At 35.6% G+C, this 16,503-nt stretch overlaps 1 protein-coding gene across 1 annotated transcript; it reads left to right on the forward strand.

Annotated features, from left to right (window-relative positions):
• Window positions 1-6,452: 6,452 nt before the first annotated feature.
• Window positions 6,453-14,819, forward strand: LOC116266471 (arginase 1, mitochondrial). Its single transcript, XM_031647711.2, has 8 exons — window positions 6,453-7,176; window positions 7,284-7,373; window positions 8,783-8,922; window positions 10,103-10,262; window positions 10,961-11,094; window positions 13,088-13,297; window positions 14,102-14,212; window positions 14,317-14,819. The coding sequence occupies exons 2-8, from the start codon at window positions 7,370-7,372 to the stop codon at window positions 14,575-14,577; spliced, it is 1,020 nt and encodes a 339-aa protein (XP_031503571.1). The 5' UTR covers window positions 6,453-7,176; window positions 7,284-7,369; the 3' UTR covers window positions 14,578-14,819.
• Window positions 14,820-16,503: the final 1,684 nt, after the last annotated feature.

The raw sequence follows: 16,503 nt of genomic DNA on the forward strand, positions 1-16,503 counted from the left end.
AAGATCTCAACTGATAAACTTTCCATAACAAAAATCTTGGTATCACAACAGTTTTGGTTCATCTTTATCAAGAGCTTGATCCAATCCCTACAAGATCTCTCTTATCTCATTGAGAGGTTTACACAAAACTGTGTAACGTCAACTATAAATATGTTGGCCTGTCATGAATACAAAGTGTGATATTTTCTTCTTCTCTTTCTTTCTGTTCCTCACTTTCACAAGTTTATCAAGTCCTACCAAGATCGCCACCACCACCACCATGATTACCCTTCTTCCTCTACTTCCCTCCATCGCCACCATCCCTCTCCCTCTCCCTCTCTGAAATTGCTGTGATCACACCTCCTCTTCCTTTGTTTTGTTTGCTTTTATAGACAGAAAAACGATAGTGTGACCGAGTTTTCCCTCTCTCTTTTCGAAGCGACGACCTCAATGGAGGGAGATAGTTTAATAGAAAGCATGCCTCTTTGAGTACGTTGAAGATCTTCCATTGGAAGTACTTCGAAGATCAATCATATGATGTATATATTTATTCGTTTGTTTATTGTTCGCTTTATTTGTAGGCCAAATGGATAGACTATTATGATATGACTGATTTTTTCTTTTCTTTATGATGAAGGTCATGAGATTATATATAATACGTAGATTAATATAAATAGAAGAAATAAGTGAAGTAATTATAAGTCATTGAATCGTCTTCAACAACAGTTGAGAAGGTGCTAATATGAAGTTGTCTTTCAAAATTAAAAGTATAAGTTGTTTTTTGTTTTTCAAAGAAGAACTTTACATATAACGCTCTCTAATCAAATTGATAGAACGATTCATGTATTTCATATACGGGTTTTATTCAGTGGCCCATTGGGTTTATTGCACTTGTATAATTTCATCTGACATTTTCATAAGTTGTATGTTTCAATGTCAACAGATCATATTCGAATCAGATGTATGTCATATTTATTTTTTCACATGTCTATATATTCGGATTGAAACTCATATTTGAATTCAAATTAAGAAAAATCTATACTATATTTGAATCCAAATCAAAGCTCATAATATGAATCTGATCTTATTTCCATTTTTAGATTAACATCTGAATCCGAATGTGACTTCTAAGTTGAACGCGAACCATAATATAGGCATTGAGTATATGACATTTATTTAAAACGATGTTTGATGATCTGAATTTGAATCCGGTGAATATTTACTTAAATCGGAATCTGAATCTAAATCTGATCAAATGGCATTTCATATATTTGAATATGATTCAAATTCTTAATCCGATATCAAATATTTTCCTATGTCTATTTTTTTCTAAATGTAAGTCGGATATCATATCTAAATCAGATTTATTAACATCCCTACTTGTATATTTATATGGATTATGTTCAATGTCCATTGGTTCGTTGCACTTGCATGTCATCTGCAGTCGAGGCCAATGGCATCTTCCCATGAAGGCGATTGAACACAACACAAGGAACACCATGGAGCCAAGTGTGATATTCCTGCTTGCATTTTCTTCTGCCTTCTTCTATTGAAACCGTTAAGTTGCGAAGCAAGGAAGCTCTTTATCAATCTTTGCCTCTATTTCCTACTAAAGAAGCAATGTATATGTTAATTACCCAAGATCCAAGACATGAACCAAAATGACAAAATTACCCTTCTACTACAAAAAAAAGCCAGTCCCTTATTTGGTAAAAAAAAATTAAAAAAATGTTACCTTAAAATGTGCATTTCCTTTCAAAAATATCCTGATCATGAAGCCCGTGCATGAACTCATGCTGCACAAACAAAAAATGATAAACTAATAGATTAAATTCACCATTCTGCTTATTAAAGTTCCTTGGAAAAAATTGATTTCATAAACCATACTTTCGAAGTGGATCTTTTGGAATTTCACCTCCTTTTTTCTCTCGTTTGCTTTTTTTGGGATAAATTCAATAAATAAATCACTTTTTTTTTCTCTCTCTCTCTCTCATGAAGCCAGTTTGTAGGATGTCAATGGGCAGAGTCATAGGCAATGGCATTTGAATGCACTTTCCATGTTATGCCGTTAACATGAAAAGGTATTTTTTCACATTTTACCAAAGTAGTACTTCAGAAATTGTATGGAGTAAAAAACTTTCTAAGTTTCCCTTTTAAGCTTATAAGGAGAGTGCATTTTAACTTAACCATTGCATTTATTTTGTCATTTCTAACTTACAATGCTAGTCCCTTGTAAGGGCCATAACATCATATCCAGCTTTTAGTTGTCACCGTAATTTTTCTTATTATTTGAAAAAAGTAACCCAAAAAAATCACCTCATAGTTTTTTTTTTTTTAATAGCAAAATAGTTTTAAAAAAATCATCTTGGAAGCATAACGCATGCCGCTTGAAAATATATGAAATTACAAATTAAACTTGCTTTCCCACAGCGTCAACAGGCTTAGCCACGGCAAAAAAATTTGGGTGAAGGACACTAATAATAGATATTTTAAACTTGAAGGTGCACTTATATATAAATAAATGAAAATGACTAAGGTTTTAATGTAAGTAAGTTCTGGACTGGTATGGGCTGCATCAGCCCACACTTGTCTCTGCCACTGCCACCATGCCAGGTCACCTTAGAGAGGCGCAATTTGTTTTTGTGCCGTCAACTGGTTACTGGGGTGGTATCCTTGTTTTCGCCTTGTGTTGCAATAGATTCTCTGTTTCGAGGTTCAAAAAGCAATGGAATCTAAAGTACTATTTGGGTCGAATGAGTATTTCATCCTACTATCCAATAAAAGTCTTTAATAATTTATTACAAACAGACAAGAATGAAAGTTTAAATACTAAAGTGGTATTTGAATGCATGGTATCAAATGTCTGACATTAAATTGTCAGGTATTTAATACCATGCTGACATGAAAGTTCCACCTTTCATAAACCAGACATGTGTGAGTGCCTGGTATTTTGATACCAGAATTCCCATGCCCACGTTTGATATATGTAGTATTAAAATACCACATTTCACAATCAATTGTTGACAATGAAAATGGTGCATCCCAAATATACCATTTATTCTTTTAAACACATACCGTGAATTAAAGTTTTTTTTTTTGTATTTTAACACGTTTTCAATGGTAATTTTGTTTTCATTTCCACATCAATGAACCATATTTGGATCAGTAAACCCAACAATTCATAAGCTCATACCCGATTACTTAAAAACATGCTCATATATATAACCGACCAGGGGTGGAGGGAGGGGGGGGGGCCAACTGGGCCCTGGCCCGGGTGAGAGCAGAAAAAAAAGAATTATATTGAAAAAATAAATTTTTTTTAGTTTGGTTCCATCAGTCGCTTCTCTTAGCCCGACCTGTCGCTCCTCTTGGCCTAACCCACGGACCGTTTGGCCATCCTGGCTCCGCCCCTGTAACTGACTTTGGTGATGGATTATCATCAACCACAACATTTAAGTCGCATGTGTACTAACCGTGAACGCTTGGTGTTCTAAATATGAACAGAGGAGAAGGAAAGATAGTTGCTCTTCTGCTCTCTCAAGTTTACTATGATGATTGAGACATCTTTGATTCCATCAAAAGCTTTCCCCTTCACAAACCCACTAGGTTCCAAAGCCCCTATCCATCTCTCTCTCTCTCTCTTTCTGTCTAAGAAAACAAATTTGGATATCATCGCTTGAGCGGACGGCTTTGCAGAGATCAGCCAGCTTCCACCTTGCCATGCATAAAGTTGCACCAATTTAGGTGTAATTTTTATTTGTGACATTATTATACCACTACCAACCCAAATGCCCGATGTCCGTAATTCTACATTGGTTTAAGTGATGGCTTTTGTTTTTTTGTATGGTAGAAGTAAAATTTCATCCATGCAAATGTTTGCTAATCATGGGCGGAGCTGAAAATTTTTCATGATGGAAGCAAAATTAAAATTTTAACACGGGACAAAATATTATTTTTCAAAATTTTTATATAAGATAAGTAAGATTTTCTAAAGTTTACATGTAAATTTAAAAAAAAAAAAACTTGATAAAAGAGTGATTTTCTCTTTTTTTTATTTGCACCATTTAGCGGTTGTTTAGCAAGAATGACATTCAACAATTGTTTCATGAATCTACCTCATAGATTAGAACATATTTAAGCAAATCATACCATGAATTTGCCTAGATTCATGAGTGTCCTTATTGTCAAACAAATGGATCAAATTTAGTGTAGTTTTGAGTGGGTATATAGTAATCCAAATCTTCCCATCAAATAAATTTCCAAAATGGGAAGCTTCTCCAAATTTGAGGCAGATTTATGCATCTGACTTTTAATTATCTTTTATCATCATTCACTTTGTAATCAGTTTGGTTATATTTACGTATTTTGATGCCACTCAAAAAAACACTCTAGGCTCTTCTATGGGCGATTGCAAATTGGGTTTTTGACATATTTATAAGCAAAACCCAGTTCGTGAAAATTAAAAAATAAATAAATATTTAATTAATTCATACAACAATTCACAAACTATAAATGAAAAACAATAAATTATACTAGTTGAACACCGTTGGCCTTCAATTTTTTTTAAAAAAAACATTGATTTGACAAAATCCCATTTTTGAAATAGATTTCTTTGAAGTTTCACACGCGTGTAGCATGGGGAGCCAGGGTTTCACGCCCTTTCCTCCCTATTATCCCGGAACATATGACCTGTTCTGGCTTTCATCCAAAAGTGTGACAGAAACTCATAAATTTATTTAGTTGAAATTTTCCATCAAAGGTAGCACTTCCATGATAAGTCCATCTGCACATTTCAATTTTATTGAAAAAAATGCACATATATGAGTTTCAAAAGGCTGCATATTTACTTTTAAATGAACCAAGTTAGCAGTTGTCAACAAAAGCATCCATAAAATATATGAAGTGAGAAAACACATCAATCATTGTTCATCGTCTATCGAGTCAAACAAGACAAAATAAAAAGCCTGTCGAAATATCACTCGACCAATGCCTTAAGTTTCAAAATAAAAATTTGTTTCTCATATTGCTTAATAGATTAATATTTTTAATTTATCATGCATTTAACAAGCCGTGTATAATTTTTTTTGTTCTTACGGTGCTGCTTGTTTGGCAGCATAAATACTCTATATAAGTGTTTCATGAATTTGCTCAAAAAAAATAACATATATTGAATATATGTTATTTTTTTTGAGCAAATTCATGAAACACTTATATAGAGTATTTATGCTGCCAAACAAGCAGCACCGTAAGAACAAAAAAAATTATACACGGCTTGTTAAATGCATGATAAATTAAAAATATTAATCTATTAACTAATATGAGAAATATTATATTCAAATCCAAACCCCAAAGCGTTGACATTTAATCGGAATCTAACATCCAATAAAAAAATCGAATTTCAAAACTGGATATTGCATTAATGGTTCTAAACAGAACATGTCCATGTTAAAGATGCATCTAAATAGAATCAACTAGATCTCAATCAGAACTGGTCGATTTATACATGCGGATGCATTGGCCATTACCTGACTACTTAAATTGTGAACTTTCTAATCCAAATCCGAACCAAATGCGTATACCGTTATAGTGGTCCGAACCAAGAGTAACTGTCGGATCCATATGGGACATTTATAATTCGAGAAACCAAAATTTTAACAAAATAAGTATTCCGCTTACTACCTTGAACTAACTAGAAGACAAAACGTAAATCACTAATCCAAGATGGAACTAGTGATTATCTCAAGATATGGCATCCAACTAACAAGAGAAATGGATTCCACACGAGTCCTAGGTCCATGTTTCATTCAAAATATGCTTCACTGGTGAAGCAACAATAAAATTTTGGCGGCATTCATGTCTAATCTTGAGTCATGTTCATCAAGCCAATCCACCATGATTATTTTAGATTTTAGATTCGTAGATCTAATGCATCATGAATTTACTAGTAAATTAAAACATTTATATTAAAATCTATGGTTTATCGAACTACGACATTTGGAGACAGTTTGACAATAGTAACTTATTGTTATCGTTTCGTAAAAAAACAATAAAACAAAATTATAGAGGAATTGTGAGATTGTTTTATGAATGTGCCATATTGTTTCATGATGTTATTGGTGTCTAAATCTTCATTTTATCTTTTTGCACCGATAAAATAGAAAAAAGAAGATACCATCTAAAATCTATATGTCTCAACTCTTCAGAATCTTAAACCAAAGCCAGATGGTGGCGAGAAAATGCCTCCTAATGATACACTAGACCAATCCAGAAGGGTCAATAAAGAGATTCCATTTCGAAGCCTAGGTAGAGGGTTTTGGAACTTTGCTGCAGATAGTAGCTTCTGTCCCACCATAGAGATAATAAAATGTCATTGAACCAAGAGACCTGCGAGATCACGAGGGCTCTACGTTCAAGGAATCGAGCTTGGACTTTCCCCGTGATTAATTAGTTTATTACACACAAAAGAGAATCCTGGTACGAGCACGAGTGCCATGCTGTGCTGTGTGATACAAAGAAATGGCAGATGCAGATTCCCTCCTTAGTTTCTTTAATCACCTCTTCCCTGCGGAAGACAAGATCAGTACGTATTTTCCTCCTTACTGTCTTGAAGCTTTGTCTTGCACTCCACATCACTCTACAGTCTACAGCAACACCCATGAGATATCAGACAAGTGCTTTCATCAGGAGCCAGAACTAGGAAACACGGCATTCAGCAGCTGATTTGATACCCACCCACCGAAAGCTGATTTCTGAAGACTCCGTGGGTTGGTGCATGGGATTGCTTCTTGTCCTCCGTTCCTCCACGAGAAGCGTGAAGGGCGAGGTTGGCATGAATGTGATGGTGTCAGAGGGCCTGATGCTGCCATTTCTGCGTATTGTGTACGAAATTACTGTGGGTGCAAAAAGCCAGAGGCAGAAGACGACAGCAGCAGAGGGAAGAAGGAGTGGGCATTGGTAAGCATAACTGCCATCCGAGAGGACCGTTCCACATCACCCTTCCCCTAAAAGCCGGCTCTGCTGTTACACGTTCTTGGCCGCTAGCCTTCCTCCCCCTCCTCCTCTCCCTTCTCCTCCCGAAAGGGCAAGCAAGCCTACCAATCATAGCCAAGATACCTGCATTCCTTCTTCATTGCGGCCTCTCTCCTCTCTTTTACATGTATTTTCTGCTGCTTTGGGCCTTTGATACATTTCTTTGAGGTACGTGTGCCTCTCTTTCTCTCTATTTCTGCCAGACGGAGCTCCCTCTGTTTTTCCGAGGGCTTGTCTCATTTTTATGCATATTTTGTTGTGTGTGGTCATAACAGCAAGCTATCGCTTCTTCAACTGCCCCAGTTAGTGACCAAGAGGAACACATCAAGAGAATTTTTCTATCATCTTCCGCACTAAGAAAATGGGTATGGGGATTTTACTTCCTTTTTCATTCTGTTTTATCGGCTTTCCTTTTTTTTTCTCTCTTTATAGTTTAACCTTCTAAGGGAACTCTCTCTCTGTCTCTGGCTCGTTTCTTTTCCTCTGATGGTCTGGAAACTACTATAGCAGATTTCTGGTTCTTTGTGAATGTGGAAACTAATGATTACCATGATTTCTTGGACCTGCCGATCCATGACAAAGTGAAGGATTTTGTGTCTTTGGAACCGGGAAGGCTTGTTTTGCTTCTAATCTTTTGAATGCGTTGGAACTTCCGACTTTGAGCCCAGGATGATGACATGAATGTTGAGGTGCACTTGGATGACATTTAGTATGCTATTAGTCCTGTATTCCGCATGCGGGGAGCCAGAAGTTTAAGACCCCGTGTCATCACTTCGTCACATGTTGTCTTCTTTTATTTTTTCTGATTTGGTTTGATGTTACTTTTTTATGGTAATATGAAGCTGTCATCTTCTTTTATGGTTTATTTTACTCCGAGGAATGAAAGGCTTCTGATTTCTTTTCTGCAGCTTATGTCTAGAAAGATCCATTCTTTGCTGACTGGGACACTCCCTCTTTTTTTTTTTTTTTTTTTACTTGAAGGGAAAGGTCTTTTTGACAGCCCTTCGGAGTTTTTTCATATTATAAAGAAAAATCTCTTTAACAGTCCCATGTGGTCTTTTCATGTTGTATTTATTGATTCGTCACAATGCTTCAAAGTTTTCTATTACTTGATCAATCGTTCATAATTATACGGATTTTTTTTTAAGATCTCAAGTCTAAAGTAGTTAATTGAATAACAAATTCCACATAGATGCCTTAAAAGTCTTCAAATATTGAATCGAGTAGGTGCGTCAGCTTTGCTGTAGTCTTTCGATGCTTCCAGGGATTAAATGGGATTCACAACTTTGGACCATCAGAATAGTTGAGCTTCAAAGTCTACGCCGAAGGAAATGAAGGAGGTCTGATAAGGGAAAGGAATCGGTTTCATGATTCTTGCATCTCAGTTCCGAAGAGTGTAGCTTGTTCGCTTGGATAGTTATGAGCACTTGCAAGTTCCAAAGCAGAAACCTTTTACGCTTGATGACACGTGGCATGAATTTGTGGTCTACAATAGAAATATCTATTTGGCCATGCATCTTGTACCTATGCTAATTCAAGTTAGCAGTATCTATTGGACTTAAACTGCAATAGTTGTAACTTTTTTTTTGCTTCTGGATCACTGAATGGAACTTGAGATGATAGATTAATTATGTAGTTCATTTTTCTATGATATATAAAGTTGTAAACATCTCAACCGAATATATCTTGGTGAACAATTTCTCTCTGTTTTATATTTCGTTTTTGCAAATGTTGACTTTTATCAAAACATACTGAAGCTAATTTGCATCTCCAGCAATGAGGAATCTAGGAAAAGTGGGAGTTCAATATATGCAGAAACTTAATGCCTTAAATCATTCTACAAGCATAATAGAGGGACAAAATCGCATCGTAGAGGCTTCCCTTACTCTTATTCGTGAGAGAGCACAGCATAAGGTACTTTGCCTCTTCTTCGCCCATTATTTTTTTAAATTAAGCTGAGAATTTTTAATTTGTGACATTTCTTACCCAGGATACTAATGATTGGATGATGTTTTTTGTTCCACTGTCTTTTTCACATGAGAGCATAAGGTCTGTTGCTTGTCTAGAATATTCTCTGGTACTCAAATTCAAGAGCAATTTCTTGCCTGCTAGAAAATCTGAAAGTTCCACTGTCACCCCTGATGCAATTCTCATAAGAGTCTCATAAGACAACAGACTTGAAATGAAGTATTAGGTCCGTGCTGTTGTCAATAGTTACCAATAAGTTGCTTGCTAAAATGTTTTAAGGTACTCTGGTCTTTCTTTTCATTCATGAATTAAGTTTTCCATTGCCTGCACCTGAAGATTACTTTGGTTTTTTGTTTCTTCTTTACTATCTACTGCAAATGCCAAAATTCTCCCAGTATGACATGCGCAAAGCTTTTCCCTTTCACATTCTTGTGAACCGTATGTTGAGTTTCTCTTGATTCTTTGGAAAGAAATCAGTATGTTGCCATGACTTTTGATAGGTGACAAATTGGTTATTTTTTGCCTTATCTCAAGAAATAATCCATTCATTGGTATTGATAGTCATATTGCTCGGTCATACAAAATTCAATCCTTCAGTGTTCTTAGTGAAATTATAAAATGCTGTCATTAACAAATACTTTTGGTTATGTTTGTTGTTAAAATGAAGTAAATCAAAGCTAGTATTGTCTTGTGCAATGACGAAATCTCTCTGTGCCAAAGAATTGATTTTTGCTGTTCTTTCTCACTAAATGGTTGGTATATATAAAGAAAATTTCTTTAGCAATAGGGAATGAAGGATTATCAATATAATAGAAGCTCATTAGTTGTAATAGAGAAGAACATTATGCAAACCCCATGGTTGATGATCTACTATTCAACGTGGCCTTCCATTACTGGAGCAACAAATATGTGAATTTGACATGATAGCTAATGACTTTGGAAACTGCAGGCCTATTACTTGTAGGCACTTGGTAAAAGCCATTAATAGAGTTTGTCTAGTGAAAGAGTGAATCTAGAAGGGCGATGTATATGTTACATCTAGCATTTTATTGTCTCTTTAGTATATCTAAAACAAAATTCCACTGTCCTGTAGTTTCTGAACTCTTTGTTCCTTTGTTTCCTGTAGGCAGATATTGTGAAAGCTTTGGGAGGTGCTGTTGCATCATCTTCACTTCTTGGTGTTCCACTTGGGCACAATTCATCCTTCCTTCAAGGCCCTGCATTTGCACCTCCTCGTATTAGGGAGGCTATTTGGTGTGGTAGCACAAATTCCACTACTGAAACTGGTGAGTTGTAATTAGATTGGTTTTGCTAATACTTTACAGTTGCAACCGCTCTTCTTTTGTATTGTTTGAAAAGTTGATCACAGTTTTTTTATATTTTGGTTTAGTTCATGATCAACAATGAAAATATATGGGTCTTTTGGACTCTTAGAAGGTAAAAAACCCTGCATGCATGTTATAGCTGCATTCCATCCGATATCATGCTATCCTGTGGCAGTTGCCTCATCTCAACTTAGATAATCAAAGTTAAACAAACCACATCAAACATCGTATTCTATTCCAACACCAAGGGATGTTATTCTACGGTCTACCCATGCTGCCCTATTTTTTGGTTGATCTTCCCACATTATAGTTTGCTGTAGCCATGATTTTTCAGTGAACTCCTTTAAGGGAAAATCTGGAGAATCTAGTAAACAAACATTTTATGGAATTATCTTATATTAAACGAATTTTAGCTACTAAACTAGAACTTTTCGAATAACAAATTACTGATAGTATTGATAATATGTTTTTACTGGAATAATTGGGACGATCTTCACATAGAAATGCATTATTACTCCATGTTTCATATGTTGTTTAGTGGTGATTTTGCTTTAGCAAAGGCCTCAATTCTCCAGCCTGATTCTGTTAGTAACCATGAGTTACTTTTCTTTTATATGTGGACTTATATTCTACATTTCATCCTTGTAATGATATTTTAGGGAAGGACTTGAAAGATTTACGAGTTTTAAATGATGTTGGTGATGTTCCTGTCCAAGAAATTCGAGATTGTGGTGTGGATGATGATAGATTGATGAATGTCATAAGTGAATCTGTCAAGATAGTCATGGACGAAGTAAGTTGCATCAACTGTTCATTATTGTTTATTTTTTGAAGTATGTGTTAAGTGACAGGCTGGAAATTCTGCAACCTAAGCTTTTTTATCCAACTTTTTCATGTGTCGGTAGTTTATTAGAGAACAAAAAAACCTTCCTTCTGACAAAAAACTGAACATGCATGTCTCTTTATCTCTTACTCTTGAAATTCTATTTTCATTATGTATTACATTTTGTTTCGTTCTATTTAAACATATTACAAGTTCTTGCAGGTGATTGTGGTACAAAAGGCATCCCTAAAACTATTAATCTGAGATTCTGAAGTAAAGATGTTCATACTCAGAGAATATAATGTGACATGAGGAAACGTTTCCTTAAGAACATTATTCTTGGACAACAATAAATCATCTTATATGCCTAATTTTCTTAGTAGTAGTTAAAAATTGTAAAAAGTCCTTTGTACAAAAATATTTTAATTGCATATCTAGAATCTTGTCCAACAGGCATGTTTCTGCATCTTTTGTTTTATTTAGGTAATGCTCTGGTTTTTTTTGGTGATTGTTATGTACCTCAAACTGGCAATTGCTCAAAACACAAAAAAAATTCTGGAATGCTAAACGCTCTCTCTCTCTCTCTCTCTCTCTCTCTCTCTCTCTCTCTCTCTCTCGCACGCGCGCATTCTGGTTATAAGTTATAACTTATAAGTTTATCATATTTTTTGGATAAAGCAGCCTGATTAATTTTCAGCTAAACCTCCTCCAGAAAACCTTCTGGTCATATGCATGTCAGCTTTTGAAATAAAGCAGCTTGCTTGATTTTCATTGGACAGGCCATTGGAATTTGAATAAGCACAGATTTCAAAATTTTTACAATAGAAGCAAAGAATTTGTGATCGCTCTGCAGATGATATAAATTTTCTCACAAACATTAATTTGGTCTTGGAATTCACCTATTAAAAAACAACAGAACAATGAACTATAATTGATTGGTGTACTTTGAACTGTTTGTGCATGTCTGGATGGATTATCAGATTGTAGTGCAATGACCATGGCATAAGATCAATGAATGGTGTAATGAATGAAACAAAATTCATGTAGCCAGTCCATGCGGTTCAGGCTTGATCATGATGCCTTGGAATAAAAAACTTGTATCTATTTTAATATCTTAAATACTTTATTCTAATAGCCAAGAACTATTGCTATGAACAGCAGGATATTTATCTTTCAGGTTCACTACCAAAACAGACGCTCCAAGTTATATGAGAAATGACATAGCCATTGACCTGCAGCCTGAGTGAAACTCATCTTGTCTATCCTTTCATATATGGATTTCTCACTCTCTCTACCAGTTCTTGAATCCTAGACCTTTCATTATATTTTTCATATTTGTATTTGATGTGGGCTTTCTTGTCATGGTCTTTGGATCCATTCAACCATAGAAGCAATGCACCTACAGTCGAGCAAATTTTCTAGAAGTAGTTTTTGGGAGCATGGTTTTATGAATTCCATATATGAAGTCAGTAGTAGGAATTCAATAAGCTTTCATTTCACTGATAAAGGATTCAAATCAGGTGAACTTTAAGGTAGTACCTTCATAAATCATATGAATAAATTACTGGATTGAGTTTCCCTTCACTTCTGGGTTTTCGTAAAGTAACTCCTCTACTAACAACCTTCTGCTTTAGCAAGGGTAGCAGTCTTTCTTTAGATCATGAGACAATATCCTGGTTGTTGTCCTGCATTCTTATTTAAGTTTTTGCAGCATTTGGATCCCAAGTCAGTGGAGGAACTTCAGTGACATGTATATCAGAAAAGATGTTCAATGCCTGCTGTACATATCAATCTTGGGGAAGAATTTAAACTTAAAATATTTGCAATTATCTGTTTCTGTCAATTAAGAAAAGGGGATTTGTTCTGCATTTTACTGCTTCTGAAGATGTAATTCTATGTATTTCATGTTGCACATCATTCTCAGATATGAATGTGTTACTGATACTCTTGGTATGACCTGTAGGCTCCGCTTCGTCCTTTGGTTTTAGGTGGTGATCATTCAATTTCCTTCCCTGTTGTAAGGGGTGTATCTGAGAGGCTCGGAGGACCTGTAGATATTCTTCATTTAGATGCTCACCCTGATATTTATCATGCATTTGAAGGAAACAAATACTCTCATGCTTCCCCTTTTGCTAGGATAATGGAAGGTGGATATGCAAGACGGCTCCTGCAGGTAAGCTTCTCACTTTTTTGTCTTACTTTTTCATATTTATTCAACTCAAATCTCATTTTATGTTTCTGATTGTTTGGCTGTTGTTTCAGCTAGTTGAATTCCATTTCCTACAAGCATGAATTACTGCATATAAATCATATTTTCTGGTGTATCCATAAGGCCTGTTCAGTAAATTGACTAGAAGGGCCGTCGGAATGGTTTCATGCCAAAAGGATAGGAAAAAACTTTTTTATTTTTTCACATGGAACAGAGACACAGAACCAAGAGATGAGATATCATTGTGACATGCAAAATGACTCGTTGCCACTTTCTGTTCTTCTTTAAACTCTCTTTCTGGTATCATGAGGTTCCTTTAGGATACGTTCTTGGCACATTGCTAGGGGTGTTTAGTGGATTAAGTTAATGTTGTTTTGATATTCCTAATGGCATTGTAATTGTATGAAGATGTTTAAGATATTTTACCCAAAAACAAAAAAAGAGTCGATTATGTGCAGCAAATCCTCTTGGTGGCATCATCACAATGAGGAAAGTACTTTAGCTCATCATTTTTTTTGGAGTTTTAGCCTTTTTCTCTTTGTCCATGCGGTTACGTGGGGTAGCTAGTTTTCTCTTTATCTATTGTTCATATTTGTCCTCTTTCTTGGACAAATTTTCTGGTCTGTCATGCACGTATGGTACTTCATGCAAATATTTTTTCAGCCATGTCAGCGTTGAATCACTTTTGACCTAGTCAGTTTTGATCATCTTGGTAAGTTGGTTTATCTTCCTCATCTAATTTCTTATTCCATTTGTGTGTTATCTTAGGTCGGCATTAGATCAATAACGACTGAGGGACGTGAGCAAGCCAAAAAATTTGGGGTCGAGCAATATGAAATGCGAACATTCTCAAAAGATCGAGCATATTTGGAGAATCTGGTCTCTCTCTCTCTCTCATGTTCATGATACTTTGCAAGCATTCTGAAAAGTTGATAGTCATGGGAAGCTACATGTCTAAAGTTTTACACTTGCTCTGTTGGCAGAAACTTGGTGAAGGCGTAAAAGGTGTGTACATTTCATTAGATGTCGACTGCCTGGACCCTGCATTTGCACCTGGAGTGTCACATCTGGAGCCTGGAGGCCTCTCCTTCAGAGATGTACTCAACATTCTCCATAACCTGCAAGGTGATGTTGTTGCTGCTGACGTTGTGGAATTCAATCCGCAGCGTGACACTGTTGATGGAATGACTGCAATGGTTGCTGCTAAGTTGGTCAGAGAACTCTGTGCAAAGATGTCTAAATGATCCGAATCATCCCCATTGAAGTGATCCATAGACCTTGCATTTATAGACTTTTGTGGCTGTTACTAAACAGGGGAATTTCGTGTCACTATGTCTTAAGCAATTTTGTTGTGGGTGTATCTATATGTTAGCACTCCCATGCATAAGAATTTGGCAATAACTTGTAATTTGCAAGTTAGGACTTAGGACCGCATACTTATAGACGATATAATTTAGAAATGTTGAAATAATCATTCTAGTTTCAACTGCCTGTTGGTGTCCCAAGGGGTGTAACACAGTTAGTCGGCTTGAGCATTGTGCTGGGTCCTCGGTTTGATTTCCCTATGGGCACTGTTTTTTTGGACTGCAAATAGTGGAATGTGTGATACTTTAATTGAATAGTACAATAGTACAGTATATGGTATAACCCCTTAGGTCCTAAAGCAGCTCTACGGTGGGAGAAGGAGGATAGTAGGAGGTCGTTTGTATCATGAAATTTGTTTTATTTGTGATGAAGTTTGAATTTTTTGTTTGTTATTATTGAAACTTTGGAAATCTCCAACGGCTTATTTTAGGGTTGGAAATGAAACTGTTAGAGGCTGGTTATTATTCAGCAAATTAGGAGCTCAAAGTCCATGGTTTACTATTTGGCAAATTAAGATCTCAAGCCTGGTGTGAGAGTAGACTAGTTACTTGAAATGTCATGAAACGTCCGGATAATGTTCTTTAACGTGTCTAAGATTTGTCTTTCATTCTCTTTTGTGAGGAAAAAAAAACGTTATTGTGTCAACTCCTATGAAGACTTTCGATGTGTCAAAAAGCTCTGAAGTGGATTTTGCATTTTTGTGTTGTAGGAAGAGTGCGTTAGAACTAAGCTTGGGCATAGAGCTGCCAGACCCAGCCCGATAAGAAGTCGAACTTGAACTAAGCCAAAGCCTGTGACTGCAGCTCCAGCTCAACCATTGCTTGGTTAAAATAAAAAATATATATGTATTTAATGTGAAATAATATATAAATATAACTAATTGTAATAAAATATATAATTATATATAATAAAATAATAATATTCAAATTAACTTATTTGGCCCAGGGGCCCGAGCCAAGATCCAAGTCGAGCTGGGTAGCGGGTACTTGTCCGATACTCAGCTGGATGCCCATTCTTAATTGACAGCAACCACACCAGTCCTTTTCTTTTTATAAGGTACAGCACCTAGTTGCTGCCTACAACCTCTTGGGGTTGGTGCCTGATTAAGAAACTGTTTCTCAACTAGAATATATGATTAACTGCCTAATTATATGATAAAAACTTAAGCATGCTCATTAGAAAATTTTGAAAATTTAGCGGTGCTTTTGAAACACATGGAAAGATTTGTTTCTGTTGAAATTTTAAACGATTGACTAGAGTTTGAGAGTTGTTCTTGAATTTTTTTTCAAAAATTTAAGCATGTTGAAGAAAAATATTTAGAAAACTTAAATTCGTCTTTGAAATTTTTGAAAGCTTACGCATGCCTTTGACCGTATTTAATAACTCAATGGATATCATACTGTGGCTGCTTCATGACCTAAACTAGCTTTTATAAATGAATATATTAATATGAAATTCATGCAAGCTGTTAACGTTCAAAGTCAATCCTCTTGGGTCTTTCTATGCAAATTGGTTGACCTTAAACCCCCAAAAAAGTTGATGTTACTGCTAACGTACGGTAGAAGGCCAAAAAAGTTATTGATCACTATGAGAACCAAAGCTTTTCAATGACATTTTGGATAACATTTGTTCGGTTTATTCCACATAAAAATGCCAGCATGAATTGAACGCGAAACAACGTCTATCACTTCATTAAAATTACGTAATCTTTTGCAATATGTTTCTAAAAGATGCCTATGACTTTTCTTTATAAAACAAGCTCAAGTTTTCTACATATTTATAAAAGCATTCTTATGAGTAGGTCT

This window comes from Nymphaea colorata, chromosome 12 (genome assembly GCF_008831285.2).
Source record: "Nymphaea colorata isolate Beijing-Zhang1983 chromosome 12, ASM883128v2, whole genome shotgun sequence".
NCBI lineage: Eukaryota > Viridiplantae > Streptophyta > Magnoliopsida > Nymphaeales > Nymphaeaceae > Nymphaea > Nymphaea colorata.